This window comes from Schistocerca americana, chromosome X (genome assembly GCF_021461395.2).
Source record: "Schistocerca americana isolate TAMUIC-IGC-003095 chromosome X, iqSchAmer2.1, whole genome shotgun sequence".
Classification (NCBI taxonomy): domain Eukaryota; kingdom Metazoa; phylum Arthropoda; class Insecta; order Orthoptera; family Acrididae; genus Schistocerca; species Schistocerca americana.
The window spans coordinates 576,750,213-576,773,991 of record NC_060130.1 but is presented as its reverse complement, the minus strand read 5'-3'; the positions used below and the strand labels follow the sequence as shown (position 1 = coordinate 576,773,991).

Sequence of the window (23,779 nt, the reverse complement as noted above, 5' to 3'; positions counted from 1 at the left end):
ATACAATATACCCTTTGTCTTATTACTAAGCTAGTTGGTAACGGCAAAGCTGTCTTTTATCGAATGCAGAGTCTCTGATTTTCTTGGGTCTTCGAAAAATGACTTGAATACATAGAACTAATACTGTTTCGGACAAGAACGACGACCTGCATTCCGAGTTCATGTAATTGGAAAAGGTGTCCCAGAAGAATGGCTATACTGAACGAAATATTAAGTTGACAATCTCTAAGAAACGAAAAAACAGAAGTAGACATCGTAAGATTATCAGCCTACAGTACTCCATCCTTTCTCCAGAGCAGCAATAATTAAAACAGGAAGATTCCAGGACGGACAAGGAACTCCATCATTTTTCTGACCACCGAAGAATATTAAAGAGATGTTGCACCCAATAAAGGGTTGGTCTAAGTGTTCCTGGTATTTATAAAATTGGGCAGTCTATGCGTACGACTTCAGTGGCCTGCACACAGCACCGACGCGACATTAAATATCCCAATTTATATAATTCTGCTGCTTCAGAAGATAGCATGATAGCCGGCCGGTGTGGCCGAGCGGTTCTAGACACTACAGTCTAGAACCGCGCGACCGCTACGGTCGCTGGTTCGAATCCTGCCTCGGGCATGGATGTGGGTGATGTCATTAGGCCAGTTTGGTTTAAGTAGTTCTAAGTTCTAGGGGACTGATGACCTCAGAAGTTAAGTCCCATAGTGCTCAGAGCCATTTGAACCAGTTTGTTAGCATGATAAACAAACATACGATTATGTTTCACGAAACGAGAATCTTATCCCATGCATCTACCTACTGTGAATCTCGTAGTCACTACTACTGAAAATGTTTCAAATGGCTCTGAGCACTATGGGAATTAACTTCTGAGGTCATCAGTCCCCTAGAACTTAGAACTACTTAAACCTAACTAACCTAAGGACATCACACACATCCATGGCCGAGGCAGGATTCGAACCTGCGACCGAAGCGGTCGCGCGGTTCCAGACTGTAGCGCTTAAAACCGCTCGGCCACTTGTGCCGGCCTAGTCACTGCTATTCGTGGATAATTTGTGGAAAGGTATATTACAATCTGCGAATATGAAAGTACAAAGATTCTCATTTGAAAGTAACTGCGAAAATTAATGTATGAAAACAAAGGATTACGGATACCGTAAACCAAAGCGGGAAGAAGACTAAATATGCTGATGCGACGAGGAAGGATACGTTTCTCAACAAAAGATAGCGAAAACTAACGATGCTGCTACATGTAAAATGTAGGAAAGATGAACGATCTACGTGGACTGTAATTTCATTTCATGGAGAAAGAAAAAAAAGGTAAAAGTGTTGGGTAACTTAGAAAAAAAATGTTTTAAGGATAAATATGCCTCTTGTTATACTATATGACTTACTAGTTATTCTTTTCGGGTGGTTGACTGACCGGTGGAGGGGGGGGGGGGCAGGTAGGAGAGGTAAGGGAAAAAAAATGAGGTCACCAGTCCCTCGATACAAGAGTGGTGCAACCGGAAGAAGAGACGTTCACTGAGAACTTTTTCTGATCTAGTCGGGAGATTCGTAACAGTAAAGGAGATAAGTCTAAAAACGTAATGGATAGCTTGTGTACCTTCGATAAAAGAAACAAGATGAAGGAGATAGGGAAGTCACAGGTGGGCGTTCCCAGGACTCTGCACACGACACGAAAAGTTCCACCCACAGCTGTCCGATCCTTGGTCCACTACAGCCAAGTGTGCCAACTATTCAGCAAACTTCGACACCCAGAATAAAAAACTGGGTCCAGCAGAAAATAGGCAAACGGAATCTAACAGCGATTAAAACAGAGTAAAAGAGGGATGAAGAAGTAGCCTGGTAGTAGGGTCGGGGATCCCACGGACCTAGCATATGGCGGGAGGTGCCCCATCACCAGCCACCCTGCTCCTGCTCCCGAGGTAGATTAAAACCTTATAACTGAGAATTAAAACCACTTTCACGGAGAACACTGAGAACTACTTGAACTATTCGTGAATCATTCGCAGTATTAGAGCCAACGAGTCGGGAAATCCAGCCGGCCGCTGTGTCCGAGCGGTGCTAGGCGCTTCAGTCTGGAACCGCGTGACCGCTACGGTCGCAGGTTCGAATCCTGCCTCGGTCATGGATGTGTGTGATGTCCTTAGGTTAGTTAGGTTTAAGTAGTTCTAAGTTCTGGGGGACTGATGACCTCAGATGTTAAGTTCCATAGGGCGCAGAGCCATTTGAACCATATTGAACCGAAAATCCATACTGAGCACGGAGGACCAAATGAAGAAATGTAGGAAGTGCTATGTCCCCTCCCTGCAGGTGTATACCTCTTAATCTCTGGCGTGGTCTAATCTCCGTGGTCTTGTGTGCCACCAGTGTTCAACAGCTGTTCCGTGTCTTGTCCTACAGGTTAGTCTCTTTACTGATTCATCAGTTCTTCCAGCATAATCTGTAGACAACCATCCTTTCAAGCAGTTTACAGAGTATGTTGGTCGGGCTAATCGGCTGGTAATTATCGAGAGCAGTTGGGTTCTTGCCTGGCTGAAGGATTGGGACATCTATGACATCTCGCCATTGCAATGGGAAGACACCTCAGAGCCAAAGATGGCTGAAGGCCCTGAACAGATGTTGCCTTTGTAGGACATTCAGGTGTTGGATTACCTGATAGTGAACTGAATCAGGGTCTGGGGCTTTGTCATGGAACGAGGCAAGAGCCTGAAGTTGTTCCCAGCACGTGAAGGGGTCACTGTAGGATTCAGGTTGGTAGGGAGTGAAACAGAAGGGGATGCCTCAGCTTATGCTTCTGCAGTAGAAAGTCAGCTAGATAGGAGGCGACAACATCAGCGTGCTAATCTGTGGCCTGAGCACCATCCACGGAGGAGTGCACTAGAAAACACTGGGAGCACATCTTGGCAGAGGAGAACAAGGTGATCTCCCACTGGCAATCTTACTCAAGGGCAGGAATGAGGAACACCATACCCACTGTATGTAACGAGAATGGGATACATCGGATGAACAGGGCACTGTCGAATGACGATTGCATAGGAGACCAAGAACATGATGGCAGAAGATCGCCACTTTAGCAAGGAGACTGTCTACAAGACAAGTGCGAAAGGCACTGGTAGACCGACACACGCCACAATGATGAAGTGGGTCTAACATTTTTAAAGCTGAAGGAGCTGCCACACCACAAACCCGACAACCGTACACGAACTGGGGCGAAAGCAAGGCCCAATAAATACAGCTAAGAACAGCACGATCTGCACCCCACGTTATAGGCTCCTAAATAGCAATCGGACAGAGTGATAGCTCATGTAACAGCAGAGGCATACAAAGGCCAACTGGCTCTGGAAAATGTGATAGTCGTCTGTTTGGCAGTGGCAAAGAAACGAAGGGTCACTGGAAAGTGGTCACTGTCACAAAACTCATTGTGTAGTGACTAATGCAGCGAAACCACAAAATTAGGGGAAGAGACAGTTTGACCAATATCTGAAAAGGTGCCATGATTGGCACTGAAGTGGTTCGGAGAACCATCATTGAAGAGGCACAGACCATGATCTGCAAAAAGCTGGTCGTTTACAAGATCCCTACAAGCTGAAGTGGTAGTCCTCCGGCCCCCCTCCCAGGGGTGGTGCGCATTGAAGTCCCCAAGCAGGAGGAAAGGAAGGGTTTGGGCGTTGGTGAATTAATGTGGTCAATTAAACATAAGTAAATGGCTTGGATGAAGGTAGGCAAACGTTGCAAATGGTAATCGCTGAAGTCATTTGCACTTGCATCGTTATTGCCTCCAATAGCTACGACGAGCAATCCATTCACCGATAGCATCGGTATGAACCAATGTGCAGACCTCTCCAAATGCCCTCTCGGGACCAGCACAGTTCTGACAAGCATGGAGCGTTGGAGAATAAATGGTTCAAATGGCTCTGAGCACTATGCGACTTAACTGCTGAGGTTTTCAATCGCCTAGAACTTAGAACTAATTAAACCTAACTAACCTAAGAACACCACACATATCCATGCCAGAGGCAGGATTCGAACCTGCGACCGTAGCAGTCGCTCGGCTCCAGACTGTATCGCCTAGAACCGCACGGCCACTCCGGCCGGCGCGTTACTTTCGTTTTGCCTTAGGTTACAGTACGAAGTAATTATGTTTCCTATATCGAGATAAAAGTTATTCTTTGATTGCTAGCAGCTTCAATACTTCGCTGGGCGAAAGGAATATTTAACGCATTTGTTTATTTCTTTTTATCATTTCACTAAGAGGTCACACGCCGTCTATATGTATACTCCTTATTCTATCCTGTACGAGTGTGAATGGGGATGAATGGAAGTCAAATGTAACGGGTGCATGGACCAAAGGGAACAGTTTAGGGGAATAGCAGTCAGTGCCAACAAGAATAACGGCAGGTAGGCCAGCGCAGCAAGCAAAGATGATAACAGGCACGAGGGGAGGTTATAAAGTTGGTGCGGGGGTGAGGTGAGTCTCCCCACCACCGCGTTTGAATAGGAACGTTGGGCGGATTTCGGCGCGTGGAGAGCACTGTGGGACTAGCCATGAGACGGACCGGACGCGGGAGCACAGCAGCTCGCAGATTTGGTGAGATAAAACTGAGGTAATATGGCTAAAAAAAAATTCACGACATGGTATGCTCATAGTACGCATTCAACATATCTTCATCGGTACAGGTTACGGTTTTAATTTATTTGCAATAGTTCTCTCGGAAATGTGTTTGTAAAATTTGCTTTGTGGTAGTGAGCATGCAACAGGAGCCATCAGCTCATGTAGCTATTTCCCAAGTTTTAAGCTTCACTTTTAGCTCAATGAGTGCAGTTTGCGTATCATATGGTAGATCGAGAAATCTCTATCGCGAAATTTAATTACTTTTGGTACTTTCTCTGTGAGTTTAGTTCGCATTTCATTTTGGCGCCAATGGTACAAAATCCGATAAAGTGGTCAGTTCTCGAGTTTTCAGTATGCTTACAGTTGTTTTCAGTGACATATTTAACCGTTATCAGTGTGCTACTGTGCTTTTAACTAAATACACTCCTGGAAATGGAAAAAAGAACACATTGACACCGGTGTGTCAGACCCACCATACTTGCTCCGGACACTGCGAGAGGGCTGTACAAGCAATGATCACACGCACGGCACAGCGGACACACCAGGAACCGCGGTGTTGGCCGTCGAATGGCGCTAGCTGCGCAGCATTTGTGCACCGCCGCCGTCAGTGTCAGCCAGTTTGCCGTGGCATACGGAGCTCCATCGCACTCTTTAACACTGGTAGCATGCCGCGACAGCGTGGACGTGAACCGTATGTGCAGTTGACGGACTTTGAGCGAGGGCGTATAGTGGGCATGCGGGAGGCCGGGTGGACGTACCGCCGAATTGCTCAACACGTGGGGCGTGAGGTCTCCACAGTACATCGATGTTGTCGCCAGTGGTCGGCGGAAGGTGCACGTGCCCGTCGACCTGGGACCGGACCGCAGCGACGCACGGATGCACGCCAAGACCGTAGGATCCTACGCAGTGCCGTAGGGGACCGCACCGCCACTTCCCAGCAAATTAGGGACACTGTTGCTCCTGGGGTATCGGCGAGGACCATTCGCAACCGTCTCCATGAAGCTGGGCTACGGTCCCGCACACCGTTAGGCCGTCTTCCACTCACGCCCCAACATCGTGCAGCCCGCCTCCAGTGGTGTCGCGACAGGCGTGAATGGAGGGACGAATGGAGACGTGTCGTCTTCAGCGATGAGAGTCGCTTCTGCCTTGGTGCCAATGATGGTCGTATGCGTGTTTGGCGCCGTGCAGGTGAGCGCCACAATCAGGACTGCATACGACCGAGGCACACAGGGCCAACACCCGGCATCATGGTGTGGGGAGCGATCTCCTACACTGGCCGTACACCACTGGTGATCGTCGAGGGGACACTGAATAGTGCACGGTACATCCAAACCGTCATCGAACCCATCGTTCTACCATTCCTAGACCGGCAAGGGAACTTGCTGTTCCAACAGGACAATGCACGTCCGCATGTATCCCGTGCCACCCAACGTGCTCTAGAAGGTGTAAGTCAACTACCCTGGCCAGCAAGATCTCCGGATCTGTCCCCCATTGAGCATGTTTGGGACTGGATGAAGCGTCGTCTCACGCGGTCTGCACGTCCAGCACGAACGCTGGTCCAACTGAGGCGCCAGGTGGAAATGGCATGGCAAGCCGTTCCACAGGACTACATCCAGCATCTCTACGATCGTCTCCATGGGAGAATAGCAGCCTGCATTGCTGCGAAAGGTGGATATACACTGTACTAGTGGCGACATTGTGCATGCTCTGTTGCCTGTGTCTATGTGCCTGTGGTTCTGTCAGTGTGATCATGTGATGTATCTGACCCCAGGAATGTGTCAATAAAGTTTCCCCTTCCTGGGACAATGAATTCACGGTGTTCTTATTTCAATTTCCAGGAGTGTATTTTATGAATTTGAGGTAGTTTCTTTGATCTCATATGATCGACCACGTGTTGGCGCCCTCAGCGTAGCACATGCTTTATAGCCTAATAATCGTTGCTACAAAGCAACTTTCAGCATTCAAAGCAAATTAATCAGTTCACCTAACAGCATTCGCTGATTATACCAGAATAAATTCTCATTCTTTCTTACTTTCGCGATGTTGGAAAGTGAATCCAGTGCATAGCCAGTACCGTGCATCTGCCTGATAATTGCGTTCCTGCTTGCACGATTTCGTCACGTATTTCCCTCACCGACAAGCCCTACCGTCTGAGCTCGTGGAGGGGGAAGAAGGGAGAACTGCGAACACGTAGCGTTTAAATGGCACAGCAGTCATACTGCGCACGACTTGGTTTTATATTTAACATCCGTCAATAACATAGATAACAAACTAAACAATTTTTTTCTATTATTCAATTATTATTGGCACGCTAAGGACATAGTATAATTTTTATCTGGTACAAACTGTCGGCTCATGGACAGACACAGACTATTTCATAGAGTTTCGCATTCAGGTTCCACGTAATCGTGACTTGTTTAGTTTCATAATGGAAAAAAGATACTTCACACAAATATTGCACCACTTTTCCACTCGAAATTGCATCACTTTCAACTAAATCGGCAAACGGTCTCGAAAAGAGATTAAAGGCTCACACTCTTCTCAAAATCTTTATAAAAACTATCCTTGTAATTCGTTAGAGGCCGCAAAGAATTCTTCAAGACAAGCATTTTCTTTGACACCACTGAGCTAAGGTAACTGGACTGCCTTTGTCAGAATGTGTCACTTCTACAACGCGAGTTTCTTTCTAAATGCATCCCCATCAAATTAGAAATAAATTACAGTATCTTGCCATGTCTTCCTTTCGGCACTGGGCAATCAAGTCCACTTAAAATCCGAAATTTGCAATCCATTCCGGGAGTTCTGATTTTCGTTCTTGCACTCCTTTTACCTTCATAAATTCAGCAATAGCGAGTTTTAAATAGAAAAATCGTTCCTTACATGTCCCTTGGCTAAACGATCGTATTTTGCAGCGATATATGACGTCTCCATACGCTTCGTTCAGTTCCACTGAAAACGGTTGCAACTGACAATGGCATAATGCGTGCAAATTCAGAAGTTTTACTATTCGTACCACCAATTTCTTCACGCGCTCTATGACTGTCGATTTAGCACAAAGTGTTTTTTTTTATGTACAGAACTATGACTCCCGTCTGTCGATTGTTGTTATTTTCTGCTCTTTCAACATAACCTAAATCTCTTAATTCCTTCTGCATCGTACTATAATGTCATTTCATAGCAAATATGCAACACCCGCCCCTTATGAGAAGTGACAATTCTCATTCATCTCTCGTTCTCTCATTCTCATCCATTTTAAAGGATTCGATAGTTCGCTAGACTGTCTCTTTTCATTCAGACAGCAACAGGACCTGTGAACATCCTTTGCACCACCCACAAATAGCGAAGAGTAAACGGCTCAGACACCACGACTGGAAAAAACACTGACTGGAGTGTCATTACGACACCAGGAAGAAAGACGATATCATGTAGTTGTCTTCTGACGAATGACAGTGAATGCTGGTTGAACTGAAGGCGCCCATTAGGAGAAAAAACTGAGTTATGGCTAATTTGAGTGGTGACGAAATCTTTCATGTTCTGCATCACCAATTATTTGAATTCATTAACTGTCCTAATGCAAAGGGGAGAATCATTTAGAAACAGATATGGAGGACAACACTGATGCTATCAAATATAAAGCAGTCCTCTGGAAAACTCACTTTGAAGTCCATGACATGGAACATTTGCTGTAACTTAATGCAGTCATTTGTGGACCAGACATGACTGACTACGATACAGTAACTGAAACATTTCCTGATGAATCCTCAAACAGATTCTAAAGCATTAGAAGACGGATTTTGATTTATTGTCTAATATTCTAGCTTTTGGCTGCTTATGTACCTCATTACTTCCCACTTGGGATGTTACCCTAAGAGCAATATTTTCGACTGCACAGAGAAGCCGCTTTTTTTTTTCTTGTTGCGAAATTGACGAAGTCCCACCAACGTTCAAATTCAACAGATGTTAGTCTGCGTAGCTCCATGCTTTTGACTATACCACGAACCACAGTTACAGCTACATTACATACTCTAAAACAAATACTAGTACAAACATAAGAACTTGATGTCAAATACCCGGATGTAAGGTTTTTGTAGCTCTCCTCGCATCTAATAAATTTATTTAATCAAGTTATAAAACTTACTGCTTTGGTAGAAAAATAAAAAGTCGAAAACACAAGTGATATACTCTTAGAAGTAGTTGCACTGTAATACAAACACGTCTTCCGAAGTTTCGCGCGTGTGCAGCCTTCGAGACATTGCCTTCTCACACACCTGATCGGAATAGAGCACTGCTGGGGAAAGCCAGAACGCCGAGTCGGTTCGGTTACGCTCACAACGTTCAAATGGTTCAAATGGCTCTGAGCACTATGGGACTCAACTGCTGTGGTCATAAGTCCCCTTGAACTTAGAACTACTTAAACCTAACTAACCTAAGGACAGCACACAACACCCAGCCATCACGAGGCAGAGAAAATCCCTGACCCCGCCGGGAATCGAACCCGGGAACCCGGGCGTGGGAAGCGAGAACGCTACCGCACGACCACGAGATGCGGGCACTCACAACGTTCCAATGATAGTATCAACAGAATATAACACCTCAGTTAAGCTACCCAAGACAGAACACGACGGTAACAAGAGTGGATAACGAATATTAAAATGTACTTTTCGGCCGGCCGGAGTGACCGAGCGGTTCTAGGCGCTACAGTCTGGAACCGCGCGACCGCTAAGGTCGCAGGTTCGAATCCTGCTTCGCGCATGCACGTGTGTGATGTCCTTAGGTTGGTTAGGTTTAAGTAGTTCTACGTTCTGGGGGACTGATGACCTCAGAAGTTAAGGCCCATAGTGCTCAGAGCCATTTGAACCATTTTGTACTTGTCTTTTGCTAAACCGTAAGCATCAGCTTTACACATCTTACACCGTCCAGCCAAAAAATTCCGAGAGTGATTCCATTCCTGGAGTATAGGTGGCATCCGTGCAGTAATTAGGGTGGCAGTTTGAACTAACAACTGTAAACACCAGATGCGCATGCGATGCACCATTGTGAACACTCATTGTTAAGCAGCGTTCGTGAGGCCGTAGTGTCTCAACACTGTTTTGCCACAAATCAGAGCGATTGAGTATCTCTAAATCAAGTGTTGAAGACATTCTGCAGACTGTTATGATTTTGCCAGGACTCCTTACGAGATGTGTGGACATCTGCCGTGACTTGATTCAAAACCAGAACACGGACACTTCATTCCTGGAAAAACATCATCTCGGGAGCAGAGACTAGATGATGTTAATAGGAACATACCACAAAACGATGAAGTATAGAATTTCTCATAAAGGGTCACTGCTAAGCGACAGTTAATTTAATGTGACGTGTGAGCTGAACAACAGTTTCAGATGGCTGTATGAACGTTCTGTGCGTTGTACTCAAGTGACGAGATACTGTGAATAATACCTGAAGCACAAAGCCACCATTTTAACTTTTCTGTAGCTTTTATTAAGCCAGTCTCTAAACTTTGTGGACTGATGGGTGTGTATTTCAGATCCAGTAAGTTAGGAAGAGTAGGAACACATACACTGTGGGGAAAAAAGTCATTGGAACTGGCATGCACATATACAGATTCCAGTTGTATCGTGTACATACGGTATAAAAGGGGAGCCCATGGGCAGAGCTGTCATTTGTACTCAGGTGATTCATGTAAAACAGTTGCCGGCCGTGGTGGCCGTGCGGTTCTAGGTGCTGCAGTCCGGAACTATGGGACTGCTATGGTCGCAGGTTCGAATCCTGCCTCGGGCATGGATGTGTGTGATGTCCTTGGGTTAGTTAGGTTTAAGTAGTTCTTAGTTCTAGGGGACTGATGACCTAAGATGTTAAGTCCCATAGTGCTCAGAGCCATTTGAACCATTTTTTTTTTTTTTTTTTTTTTTTTTTTTTTTTTTTTTTTTTTTTTGTCAAACAGTTTTCAACGTGATTACGGCCGCACGAAGGTCATTAACAGACTTGGAACGCGGAATGGTGGCTGGGTCTAGATGCATGGGACATTCAGTTCCAGAAATCATTAGCGATTTCAATATTCTGAAATCCACAAAGTCAACAGTGTGCTGCGAATACCACAATTCCGGCATTACCTCTCACGATGGACAATGTGGTGACTGACGACATTCCTTTAACGACTGAGAGAAGCGATAGTAGCGTAGAGATGCCAGTGCTAACAGACAGGAAACACTGCGTGAATTAACCTCAGAAACCAATGTTGGACGTACGATGAACGTATCCGTTAGGTCAGTGTGGCGTAATTTGGCGTTCAAGAGCTATCGCAGTAATCGCCTAACGCGAGTGCCTTCACTGACAGCATGACATCACCGGCAGCGTCTCTCCTGGGCTTGTGATGATATCGGTTGGATCCCAGACTTCTGGAAAACCGTGGCCTGATCAGATGAGTCCTGATTCCAGTTGTTCAGTATTGATAGTAGAACTCTTGACCCCTCCCAATGCCAAGAACCCAAGTCATCAACATGGCATTGTGGAAGCTGATGGTGGCTCTGTAACAGTGTTGGTTGTGATTACATGGAGTGGACATAGTGCTCTGGTCCAACTGAAACGATCACTGACTGGAAATGGCTATGTTTGGCTGCTTGGAGAACATTTGAAGCCATTCGTGGACTTCATGTTGTCAAAGACGCAGTTGTTATGGATGACAATGGGCCATGTCACTGTGCCACAACTGCTCGCTATTGGTTTGAAGAGCATTCTGGAAAATTGGAGCGAATGATTTGGTCAACCAAATCGAGCGGCATTAATCGCATTGACCATTTATGGCACATAATCGAATCTTCAAATGTGTGTGAATTCCTAAGGGACAAACTGTTGAGGTCATCGGTCCCTAGATTTACACACTACTTAAACTAACTTATGCTACGAACAACACACACACCCATGCCCGAGGGAGGACTTGAAGCTCCGGCGAGAGGGACCACACAGTCCGTGACATGGCGCCTCAAACCACATGGCAACTCTGCGCAGCGAGACATAATCCAGAGGACAATTCGTGCACAAAATTGTGCAGCGAGAACACTTTTGCAATTATGGACAGCTTTAGAGTCAGCTTGGATCAGTACTTCTGTAGGGAACTCCCAACGACTTGTTGAGTCATGCCACGTCGACTTGCTCCATTACGCCGGTCGAAAGGAGGTCCGAGAAGATTTTAGAAAGCATTCCATGACATTTATCACTTCAGTATACAGTGGATTCTAAGAATGGTTCCGATATTCAGTAATTTTTGTTCGCAGATATTAATCAAAACAGTCATTAGCAGAATGCAACTGATACTATTTAGGAACATGCAACTTACTACAGAACTTAAAGGAAGGCTACTAGTTTTGCATGGTCCTACAACCATATGTCATAAATTTTCTTAACATACACAAGAGCCCGCCGTCCTTACATCCCAACCGTCTTCGAAATATTACACTTTTAGGAACTGATGAACAGCAGTGCTCTGATTTTAATTCATACTCCCTGCACCAACATATATATGAGAGTTATCAAATCACATTTAACTATCGTCAGTACTTACCAGGCTCAATTTTGATGTTGGGTTTTGTATCTGCCCGATTTTCTTCATTATCTCCACTGGCTGGCTGTGCAGCTTCAATTGGACCTGAAAATAAAGGTACTTATAACGTAACAGTATGTAATAAGCTCATGTTTGGCATAGTTAATCACCAGATACACAGAGAGACTGGTTACAAGAGACCATCTGCCATTAACAAATGAAAGCGTTTAAGAAGAAGATTGCACTTTTGTAATCCGTATACCCATACATTTGTTTTTACAATATTTACGGTTACACGAATTTTTTAGTTCCTTTGTGCACACCTGGTGATAAATAGTAGAAACGGCTGATTTACGGCTCAAGTGACACAATCGGACCCTTGGGGATGCCTAGTTGTTGAGGAAGGGGGGGGGGGGGGGGGGGACATCAGAGGCAACCTGTAAACAGGGCGTTTCATAATTCGTTGTGAGAAGTGACCCAAGTGAAAGTATACGATAACAGAATTAAATACGTTCTAGTAAACATATCTCCGTAGACGAGACGTTTCAAAGTTAACTGTGAATGTGTTGTTGCGAACCGCCACTGACATCAGTAACAAAAATTGTCCAAATGAGTAGAAATGTATTTCAAATATAAATTTATCCATCAAACTGGACTCTAATTTCACCCAAAGACTACCTTAACAACAAACACAATCACAGTTCAAGACGATATATGCTACAATTTACAGTACTGATATATAAAGAAAAGTAGTTGTTTAACACTGTTACCAAAAATCTCGGAAAGTACTTAACCAATTTACTTCGAATATACGCGCAATACTCCAATGAACATTGGGACAGACAGAGTCTATATATATTTTTTTAATATGATTATTATATAAATAAATGTGTAATATGTAGAGAGGACGCTTTCTTACCACCAGTATCGAAAACTGCATGACCGATTTTCTTCAAATTTTCACAAAGTACTCTGATAAACATTTATACACAGATAGGTTACACTTTGTAAACAGCAATGTACGCGTCTTCCGTTAAACCGACTGCGAGAATGGAAGTGGCGCGCTGTGCTCTGCTGTGAATATGTGCTTTTTTTTTTTGACCAAAACTGTAGGGCATTTAAACCATTAGAGAAATCGTTTCTTCCATACATATGGTTTGCAAGATAAGAGGAAAATTGTATTTATGGCTTATCAGCTTATTATTAGAATACTATTACGGAATCTGAATTTGCAAGAACAACGAATAAGGCTCTAGGTCAGAGTGAGTGGGAGGAGTTGATGGACAGAGGGGAGAGGGATGAAATGGACGTAGAGGGGTGGAAAGGAGGAGCTGGTGAATGAGAGGAGGGTGGATACAATGGACAAAGAGAAGGGGAGGAGCAAATTCATTCAAGGTCAGTATTTAACCTGTCACGTGTCCACACATGCATACAGGCCAATTGCATGCCTTAAAAATGGCGGGAAAACCAACCACTCCGCTTTTTTCTCGAGAGCAGTAAAAAGACTACAGCCAAGTTCCACCTCCCCCTCGCCCCTTTTATCACTACTGCAATTCTGAGAGTTTCATCATTGGTGGTTTGTACGTCTTAGTGAAAGGTTTTTCATGTGTCTTTACTTAATATTTTTGTTTTTAAAAGACCAATGCCCTTTAACACGACACCACCAGAAATAGTGCACCAGGACAAGAAAGTGTTTGAGTTTCTATTGTCTGCACCTCCACAATAGCAGCATCCCACAGTAGCCCACCAGATTTATCGTACCTACCATTCGACTCTCCTTCATACCAGCAGCAGCAGCAGCAGATACCTGAACTGTGTGTTCAGGAAACACGGCAGGAATATCCACAGCAACCATCAGTTTTTCCTCAACATGCCAAGCTGTAATTAAGTGGTTCCAGAGTATTGCTCTTTGCCAATACTTACAACATGCCTTCCAGCAAGTCGAAAGTGTGTGAACTTAAACTTAGAACCAGATGGTGACTGATGTAATAACGGAATCTGAAAGCGCTCAAAACGCTGGTGCTAAAGCTCAGTATGCAATATGAGTGGGATTATTTACGTGCACTGGAGTCAAAAATTAAAGTAACAAACAGCTGTTTCCCCGTCCTGTGTCTAATTCACGATACAATCACACAAACTGTCAACAGATGTCTGTACGATCGTGTTCTACATGGAAAATGGCATTTCAGTCAACGGGAAACAACGCCAATGATGATATCAGGGCACCTGTCAAACGGAGTGCTGTTTGCCAGGTAGTCCCACATCCACAATCGCTGTGTACACAGTCACAGATGGTGCAATATGGCACAGAGAAGATGTCTACCAGACAATCTGAGGTCAAGGGCCATGGGAAGAATGGAAGGAGGAGTCGAAAACTCTTGGGGCCTGATGACTTAACGTGAATTTTTCTGTTCTTTCCCGGATGAGGCGATAGTTTAGAGAGACTGAAACTGTGTAAGGTGTCAAACAAATAACACACCTCACACTGAATTCGTGAAACAGTTCCGGTTAACTCGATATGTCACATGACATAGTTACGTGAAAATGTGTCAACTTTATTGATAAGTGAAGCAAATAAACAAATTGACATTTCATGAGTATAAACCACTAACGCACATACAAGTAATATCATGGAAGTAATTTCCCAGTCCCAAGCTATGAGACGCATTTCTGAGGGAAGGAGAATTCTTACAAGTGAATGCCCGTCCCACATTCAGCTGAAACTTTCACAGCATGACACCTAGCGTACACAATGAGATGCTGGAGCCACTGTGTAGGCCGCCAGCAAAAGCATCCATGGTCCCTGCTTTTAACGATGAGACTTCGGGAAACCTGTCTACAGAAACACAGCGGGAAATGCCAGATAAACGTGCGGAGAAACCCAACTCAAAACATTGGTGACTCACTGTAGCCATCTGTGTTTAAACTCACATGACAGAAAAGGCTGCTTATCTCAGTATTATGTAGCAGAAGTTAAACTCTGCCCTACAGAAGAAACGACGCCTATGATAGGCTACAAAACTCTAGTGGGTGGAGTCATAGCAAGTACAAATGCTCTGATTGGCAAGAAAGAAAATGCGTGGCCACCAGCTTTGATATAGGAAAACTACAGACAGATTAATTGGCTTCTTCTCTTGCAGTATTTGTGCAAGATGACTCGCGCCATCCTGAGACGATTACGAGAGTCATTATGTGAACACTTGTTCACAGCCCCGTCTTAACTCATAAGGAGTTAGACTCCAAAGTCTCCTAGTATGGAGAATCGCACTGAGCCTTGACAGTTAACGCTTGCTAACGATTTGAGGGCAACGACGTATACACTATTCCAGCCAAATAGCGTGTACCATGCCAATTAATTTAGCTAGGAAATAATTAGGAGTCTGGGCTTCACCAAAGATGTAGGAAATGTGTCCAACTGGCGCTGATCAGTCGACAGAGACTTAGGACAGATCCTCAGGTTCACAGCTCGTTCCAACAGCAGCCACTGTCATCACTGAAGGAAGGTAAACATGAGTGCTTGCGCTACGTCAGCAAATGATATTCAATTGACACTCAGTTCTGCGATCGTCTCCGTCTTTCCTAATTTTAGTACATTCAGCCATAGCCTGTAGTTAAATATATTCACGACTGTAGGGCTTAAATGAAGCGGAAGAGCAACATACCCAGTTTAACAAAAAGAATTTATCAACCATGGTAGAGTGCTTTATACTCTTAAGTTATGGGATTTTTTTAACTGTGTACTTCTTTTTGATTGCTCTTTACCGACCCCCATTCAATTTTGGGTATTTCCGTTGTGCATTTTAGCATAATTGAAATCTGTGGCCCCAATTGTATTTCATTTGCTCGTATTTTATCGACCCCCAAACACTGTCATGAATCATCTTACATTAAAGAACCTTATAACAGTTAGGAACTTCGCTTCACAGATGTCAACCGCAATCTCTTACCATCCTGTACGTAATTTTGCTATCATTGTTATTTCATGAATTCATACTTCGAATAAAAATAAAACTCAATAACGAAAATCGAAGATTTTCATTTTCGCTAACATACAGTTATGCCTGAACCCGTACACTAATTTCTGTTAGCGATAACGTTTCCTTTACGGGCGGAGTAGTGGGATCGACATTGAAATTATTGCCTGATGACATCACTGTCCATACTGCTGCACTCTTCTGAACTCCGCATGCGTGAGATGGTATCTTCCTACCTTATAGGCCGTAGGTTCAACTCCAAATCCCTAACACACTCACAGAGCGTCCTTGCACAACTGTGGTAGGAAGATAGATCAGAACCAGTCTCACACGTGTTAGATAATGGCGACCCCTCCAGTATGGTAAAGTAATTACTAGGACAAAAAGAATATCCTCTTAAAAAATGTGTGCAGTATCCCCATAGTATAGTTGTAACGACATTGTTAGCTTTAAGTTTTTGTTGCAAGTGCACAAGTGGCCGACACAGCTTTGGTAAGTGGGTTCTATCCCAACTGGTAAGTGACAGTCGTACAGCCTTGTTATTGTGTTAAGGGAACTAGAAACAGTAGAGAAAGGATGAAGGTAATACGTTTATGAAGCGAGTATGGTCGTATGATCGCATGATTACGCGAAGGAAACCTGCTTTCTCCGATCGCTAGACAACATTCAAAAAAATCGTATTAATGAGTTTTATCAGTTGTATAATTTTGGAACACGTATTATGTTCGAGTATAACGACTTTTCTGGAGACTAGAAATCTACTCTGTAGGAATCAGCATGGGTTTCGAAAAAGACAGTCGTGTGAAACCCAGCTCGCGCTATTCGTCCACGAGACTCAGAGGGCCATAGACACGGATTCACAGTTAGATGCCGTGTTTCTTGACTTCCGCAAGGCGTTCGATACAGTTCCCCACAGTCGTTTAATGAACAAAGTAAGAGCATATGGACTATCAGACCAATTGTGTGATTGGATTCAAGAGTTCCTAGATAATAGAACGCAGCATGTCATTCTCAATGGAGAGAAGTCTTCCGAAGTAAGAGTGATTTCAGGTGTGCCGCAGGGGAGTGTCGTAGGACCGTTGCTATTCACAATATACATAAATGACCTTGTGGATGACATCGGAAGTTCACTGAGGCTTTTTGCGGATGATGCTGTGGTATATCGAGAGGTTGTGACAATGGAAAATTGTACTGAAATGCAGGAGGATCTGCAGCGAATTGACGCATGGTGCAGGGAATGGCAATTGAATCTCAATGTAGACAAGTGTAATGTGCTGCGAATACATAGAAAGATAGATCCCTTATCATTTAGCTACAAAATAGCAGGTCAGCAACTGGAAGCAGCTAATTCCATAAATTATCTGGGAGTACGCATTAGGAGTGATTTAAAATGGAATGATCATATAAAGTTGATCGTTGGTAAAGCTGATGCTAGACTGAGATTCTTTGGAAGAATCCTAAGGAAATGCAGTCCGAAAACAAAGGAAGTAGGTTACAGTACACTTGTTCACCCACTGTTTGAATACTGCTCACTGGTGGGGGATCCGTACCAGATAGGGTTGATAGAAGAGATAGAAAAGATCCAACGGAGAGCGGCGCGCTTCGTTACAGGATCATTTAGGAATCGCGAAAGCGTTACGGAGGTGATAGGTAAACTCCAGTGGAAGACTCTGCAGGAGAGACGCTCAGTAGCTCGGGACGGGCTTTTGTTAAAGTTTCGAGAACATACTTTCACCGAAGAGTCAAGCAGTATATTGCTCCCTCCTACGTATATCTCGCGAAGAGACCATGAGGATAAAATCAGAGAGATTATAGCCCACACAGAAACATACCGGCAATCCTTTTTTCCACGAATAATACGAGACTGGAACAGAAGGGAGAATCGATAGAGGTACTCTAGGTACCCTCCGCCACACACCGTCAGGTGGCTTGCGGAGTATGGATGTAGATGTAGATGTAGATATAGATGTAGAAGGATTGACACGAGCTGTTTTAAATAGTTGTTTGAAAGCGGAATGCCTGATTCCTTTGTTCACTATTCCGCTTCTCATTTAGTTGGCAAATCCCGAGATGCGCTGGGCCAGCTGCAGAAGCGTCACCATAAGAGGATGTGTAACCTCGCAAGATTTTTGTCGTATACTGTAATCTGATCCATTTACGAACACAATGAGCGCATTTGTCGGATACAAAGCGAATGCGACCTCCCATGACCTGAGGTGCCGTAGAGGGTAAGATAGGCTGAGTTCAGACGTACCACTTCAGTATCAACGAGGGTAAATGAAACGGACTGCAGTGAGATTTTCCCAAATTTTCCTGTAATAGTGAAGCAGTAACAAGCCAGAACCTGCACAATCCACAAACGACGATGTTATTACTACTTCCCACGCCTCTCAAGTACTAAAGAGGATCATTTTGAAAAACCTGTCTCACTGCTAAATACTCACCCAGAAATTCCTGAATCACTGGGAGCCATTCTCATAATTTTGACTGAGCAGCGAACACAGCACTATTTGAGAAAGAAATGCTTAGCGGCCGTTTCTTGATCCGGTGAATTACGCCACAAAAGCAGTATTCAGATACAAATTTGCACTTTCGGGCTAGAAACATTAAAGCAAAGTCAGCTACAGAGTCTCACAAACTTTTAATAGAGTTAGTTTCTGTTTATCAATAAAGACCAGTTCGGTTATAAGCATTACGTGCATGATTAGTGCGGCCCGAGTATATCTGCATTTTTTTTTTCTGGCTGTGTACGCGTCCTATGTGATAAAACTACCACGTTGTTCCACAGCACATATGACACCGTCACGTATCGTGAAAAATCTTATTGATATCCTTAAAGCAGCCGTTAATACAGCACGGAAAAGTAGCACAAATTCTTCGCAGCCTTAATGGATTCAGACCCTCGGTTTTTATCAGACGTTATTTGAGCGCAAACATCAGGTGTGACCACAAAGAGCGACACCCATACCTGCTCCGAGTGCAGTTATCCGTTAACAACGGACTGAAATTTGAAGAAAACCTTTCAACATTCTATTGTAAGCAAATTCTCATAGAAGTAGGGAATCACAATATTCGCTGCCACAACATGAAACGGACACATATAGCTAATACAACAATATCTATTTTCAACTTGGTGTTTGGGAATTTTTATACACTTGGTACACGTAAATAATTCATATACGTACAAACAAACTGATCACTTCTCATTTCTCCTATAAATGCTTTGTGGAAGGTATCTTCCTGGCGACTTTGGCCAGGGTGGGCAGGCAGTGGAGGAACAAGCGCTGTTTTCTCCATTACTCAGGTACTTTTTTAAAGTGTCATTTAAAGAAGCATCGCTCGATTTGCAAACGGCAGACGACTACTTATCTTAACAGGCAGAAATTCTAGGTCAACCCTCTGGCACTCTGACAGAACGGACGCTAGAGGACAAATAATAGTCGACGTTACAAACGAATGTAATCTTTTCGTTTAAAACAAATCAGCCCAGCCACCAAATTACCACAGAAATAGTAGAGTAGGCAGCAACATAAACATTTCTCTGGCAAACAGCGCATCATTAATAAAGTTAGCGAACTGGCAGGTGCTCGATAAGAGAATACTCAGCGGTCATAGCTCAATAAATATACACACTAAACCAAACACAGACACATCAGAACACTCCAGGTCGCCGCTACGCAAAGGAAACTGGCACAAACTAAGTAAGGTACGTGACTGAAGAGTTTCCTCTATGTCTCACCCAAGGAATTATATATTACAGAGCTCATGTTCTTATAGTCTTAGAGAGAGCACAAGCCACAGCAATACCTGCAGCACGCGACGCCCCGTAACAAAGAGTACCATGATCAGCACTATTAACAAGATTAAAAAGAGACACTCGTGATAAACGACGATATTAAAAATCAAAGGCAGTTCATGTAAGAGAAATTAAGCTTCAACATCTGAGGGGAGCCGTTTAAACTGCAGACTGAACGTATAAAGACTATCACAGTATTATCAACATTGGAGAAACCACATGGTACTACAACAAGAGGCTGGATATGTACAGCACAGTATCTCCTCAACAAACTATTTCATGACGATGACCACACTGAGGACAACCAAATTCACACCACCATTCGCAGACCACTTCATGAAAAATATGAAAACAAAGGTATCACCATCCCCTTTACTCTTGAAGAAGTTGCACTGGCAATACACAAAATAAAAAACAAACTCGCACCGGGCTCTGATGGCATCCACCCCGAAACCATCAAGCAAGCTGCTTCACTTATCGCACCATATCTGACAGACATACTGAGTGATGCTTTACCAGAAGGACGAATATCGAATATATGAAAGACGGTAAACGCAGTTGTAATCAAGAAAGCGGAGTACGAAGACCCGACTGACCCTAAGGCACACAGACCAATATGCCTCATTAACATTCTGGGAAAGGTACAGGATAGACTGCTGTGCGACAGATTTCAGTCGCACCGACTGCTCTTCGGCTTTGGCCCATATCAGTTTGGTTTTCGACCACACAAATCCATCGACGACACAGTAAATAGGGCCATAGAAATGACACTGACAATAAATGACAAATACATAGTATCAATCGTAATTTACATAGCTGGTGCTTTCGACAACCGTTGGTGGCCGGCGCTGTTTGTGAGACTTACAGAGATGAATGTTCCACTGTCTCTATACAACAGGCTTAGAGATTCTTGTAAACAGGTTAGTGAATGAAAGACTGATTTCCAAAAGTTATAAAGAGAGTAACAAAGGGTTGTCCGCAACCCCATATGCGGACCGATTTTCTGGGACATAGCTGAATGCACTAGAAGACAACGACAAGGCAAACGTGGTGGTTGCGTTCTCTGATGACCTTATGGTCAAGGCCTCTGCAAAGATCAGGTCCCAATTAGAGAGTAAAGCCACGCGGCTTCTGGCGTTCATCCATGAATTGTGCACGAACAACAAACAATACCAACAAACAAAACTGTTTACCTACTTTTATGAGGCACTTTGAAAAGAAATCCAATTATAAAGTTAAGCAACATATCTATAAAAAGGAAAGCTATGACAATGTACCTTGGCATTTATATAGACGAACATTTACAATTTAACAAACATGCCAGACTGACAATTAACAAAGCAACGTAATAGATAAACTTGCAAGACTGAACGCTATAAGATACAGACTACTCTTTGAGACAATGAGGACATATTACACAACACTATTTGAGCCAATAACTTGTTCTGCGGTTAGTGCTTGGGCACATCGATGATTCTTAAGTACGTATAAAACCATTGTGAAGAGCGGTTAGAGGAGTTTCCTACTCAAAATCTCGGGGGCTTTCAGCACGATCTCGATTGAGGCACTGTGCGTGTTACTGGGGGTTATCGTTATAGATATTACAATTCACCACAGAGCAGCTACCTACTGCCTGAAGAGGGGAAGACGCGACAAAATAAGAGAAACAACTGGACAAGACATAACTGACAAACGTAAATTAAACAAGGGAAGAATTGATACGTGGTAGCCAGAATGGGACAACTAATAAGGGAAGACGAGTCTGCTCTTTCTTCCCCAGTACACGAGAGCGGATGAACTTGAAATACATAAATCCAACACGCGGCATGGTGCACTATCTCAAGGGCCATGGACCGTATCCTGTGCATCTACACAGGTTTGGCCTAACACAGACTCACACTTGTGCCTGTGGTGAGAATGGCACACCTGCAATGCCCTATGACACATAAGACCAAGTTTAGGAAACCAGGACATACAACAGTTAATACGCAGGCAAGATGAATGGACTCTATAAACAAAATCGTAGACGAAGTATCGCGAGCACCATATGCTGCATACAAACAATACAGACCTTGCGCTAGAATAAAACAGGCTCCATATCAGACAGATCAGCAGTACATAGTAAACGACACAAACACAAGCACAGACATGGAAACGGATGCTGTATCACACACAGGAAGTGAAGACGAGACAAACGTACAAACATAGCAAACGTAAGTGAAGATTCTACATCACTAAACTAAATCAGTCTGAAAATGTAACTCTCGATATAGTTATTTTTATACCATTTCGTAGCATGTAATAAACTACTGTCCATTAAAATTGCTACACCAAAGAAGATGACGTGCTACAGACGCGAAATTTAACCGACTGGATGAAGGTGCTGTGATATGCAAATGATTAGCTTTTCAGAGCATTCACACAAGGTTGGTGTCAGTGGCGACACCTACAACGTGCTGACATGAGGAAAGTTTCCAACCGATTTTTCGTACACAAAAGGCAGTTGACCGGCGTTGCCTCGTGAAACGTTGATGTGATGCCTCATGTAAGGAGGAGAAATGCGTACCATCACGTTTCCGACTTTGATAAAGGCCGGATTGTAGCCTATCGTGATTGCGATTTATCGTATCGCAACATTGCTGCTCGCGTTCGTCGAGATCCAATGACTGTTAGCACAATATGGAATCGGTTGGTTCCGGAGGGTAATACGGAACGCCGTGCTGGATCCCAACGCCCTCGTATCACTAGCAGTCGAGATGACAGGCATCTTACATGCAAGGCTGTAACGGATCGTGCAGCCACGTCTCGATCCCTGAGTCAACTGATGGGGACGTTTGCAAGACAACAATCTGCACGAACAGTTCGACGACGTTGGCAGCAGCATGGACTATCAGCTCGGAGACCATGGCTGCGGTTACCCTTGACGCTGTATCGCAGACAGGAGCGTCTGCTTTGGTGTACTCAACGACGAACCTGCGTGCACGAATGGCAAAACGTCATTTATTCGGTTGAATCCAGGTACTGTTTACAGCATCATGATGGTCGCATCCGTGTTTGGCGACATCGCGGTGAACGCACATTGGAAGCGTATATTCGTCATCGCCATACTGGCGTATCACCCGGCGTGATGGTATTGGGTGCCATTGGTTACACGTCTCGGTCACCTCTTGATCGCATTGACGGCGCTTTGAACAGTGGACGTTACATTTCAGATGTGTTACGACCTGTGGCTTTACCCTTCATTCGATCCCTGCGAAACCCTACATTTCAGCAGGATAATGCACGACCCCATGTTGCAGGTCCTGTATGGGCCTTTCTGGATACAGAAAATGTTCGGCTGCTGCCCTGGCCAGCACATTCTCCAGATCTCTCACCAATTGAAAACGTCTGGTCAATGGTGGTCCAGCAACTGGCTCGTCACAATACGCCAGTCACTACTCTTGATGAACTGTGGTATCGTGTTGAAGCTGCATGGCCAGCTGTACCTGTACACACCATCCAAGCTCTGTTTGACTCAATGCCCAGGCGTATCAAGGCCGTTATTACGGCCAGAAGTGGTTGTTCTGGGTACTGATTTCTCAGGATCTATGCACCAAAATTGCTTGAAAATGTAATCACATGTCAGTTCTAGTATAATATATTTGTCCAATGAATACCCGTTTATCATCTGCATTTCTTTTTGGTGTAGCAATTTTAATGGCCAGTACTGTACTACCTGAAGATATGACATTTCTTCTTCTTTCACTGCAAAAGGTGTGACTGGCTGGATGTTTTACCGAGCCCTCACACCTGATGCAGCTGACTGTGAGATTTTAAATCAAACCCCCAGTCTCCACTGGTACCTTACGTTCGTA

At 44.1% G+C, this 23,779-nt stretch overlaps 1 protein-coding gene across 1 annotated transcript in view; it reads right to left on the bottom strand.

Annotated features, from left to right (window-relative positions):
• LOC124556183 (suppressor of Mek1-like) overlaps window positions 1-23,779 on the bottom strand; it is a 132,618-nt gene that overhangs the window by 407 nt on the left and 108,432 nt on the right. The window contains exon 10 of the mRNA XM_047130178.1: window positions 12,177-12,260. Within this exon, the coding sequence (XP_046986134.1) occupies window positions 12,177-12,260 (84 nt within the window). The remainder of the gene's footprint in view (window positions 1-12,176; window positions 12,261-23,779) is intronic.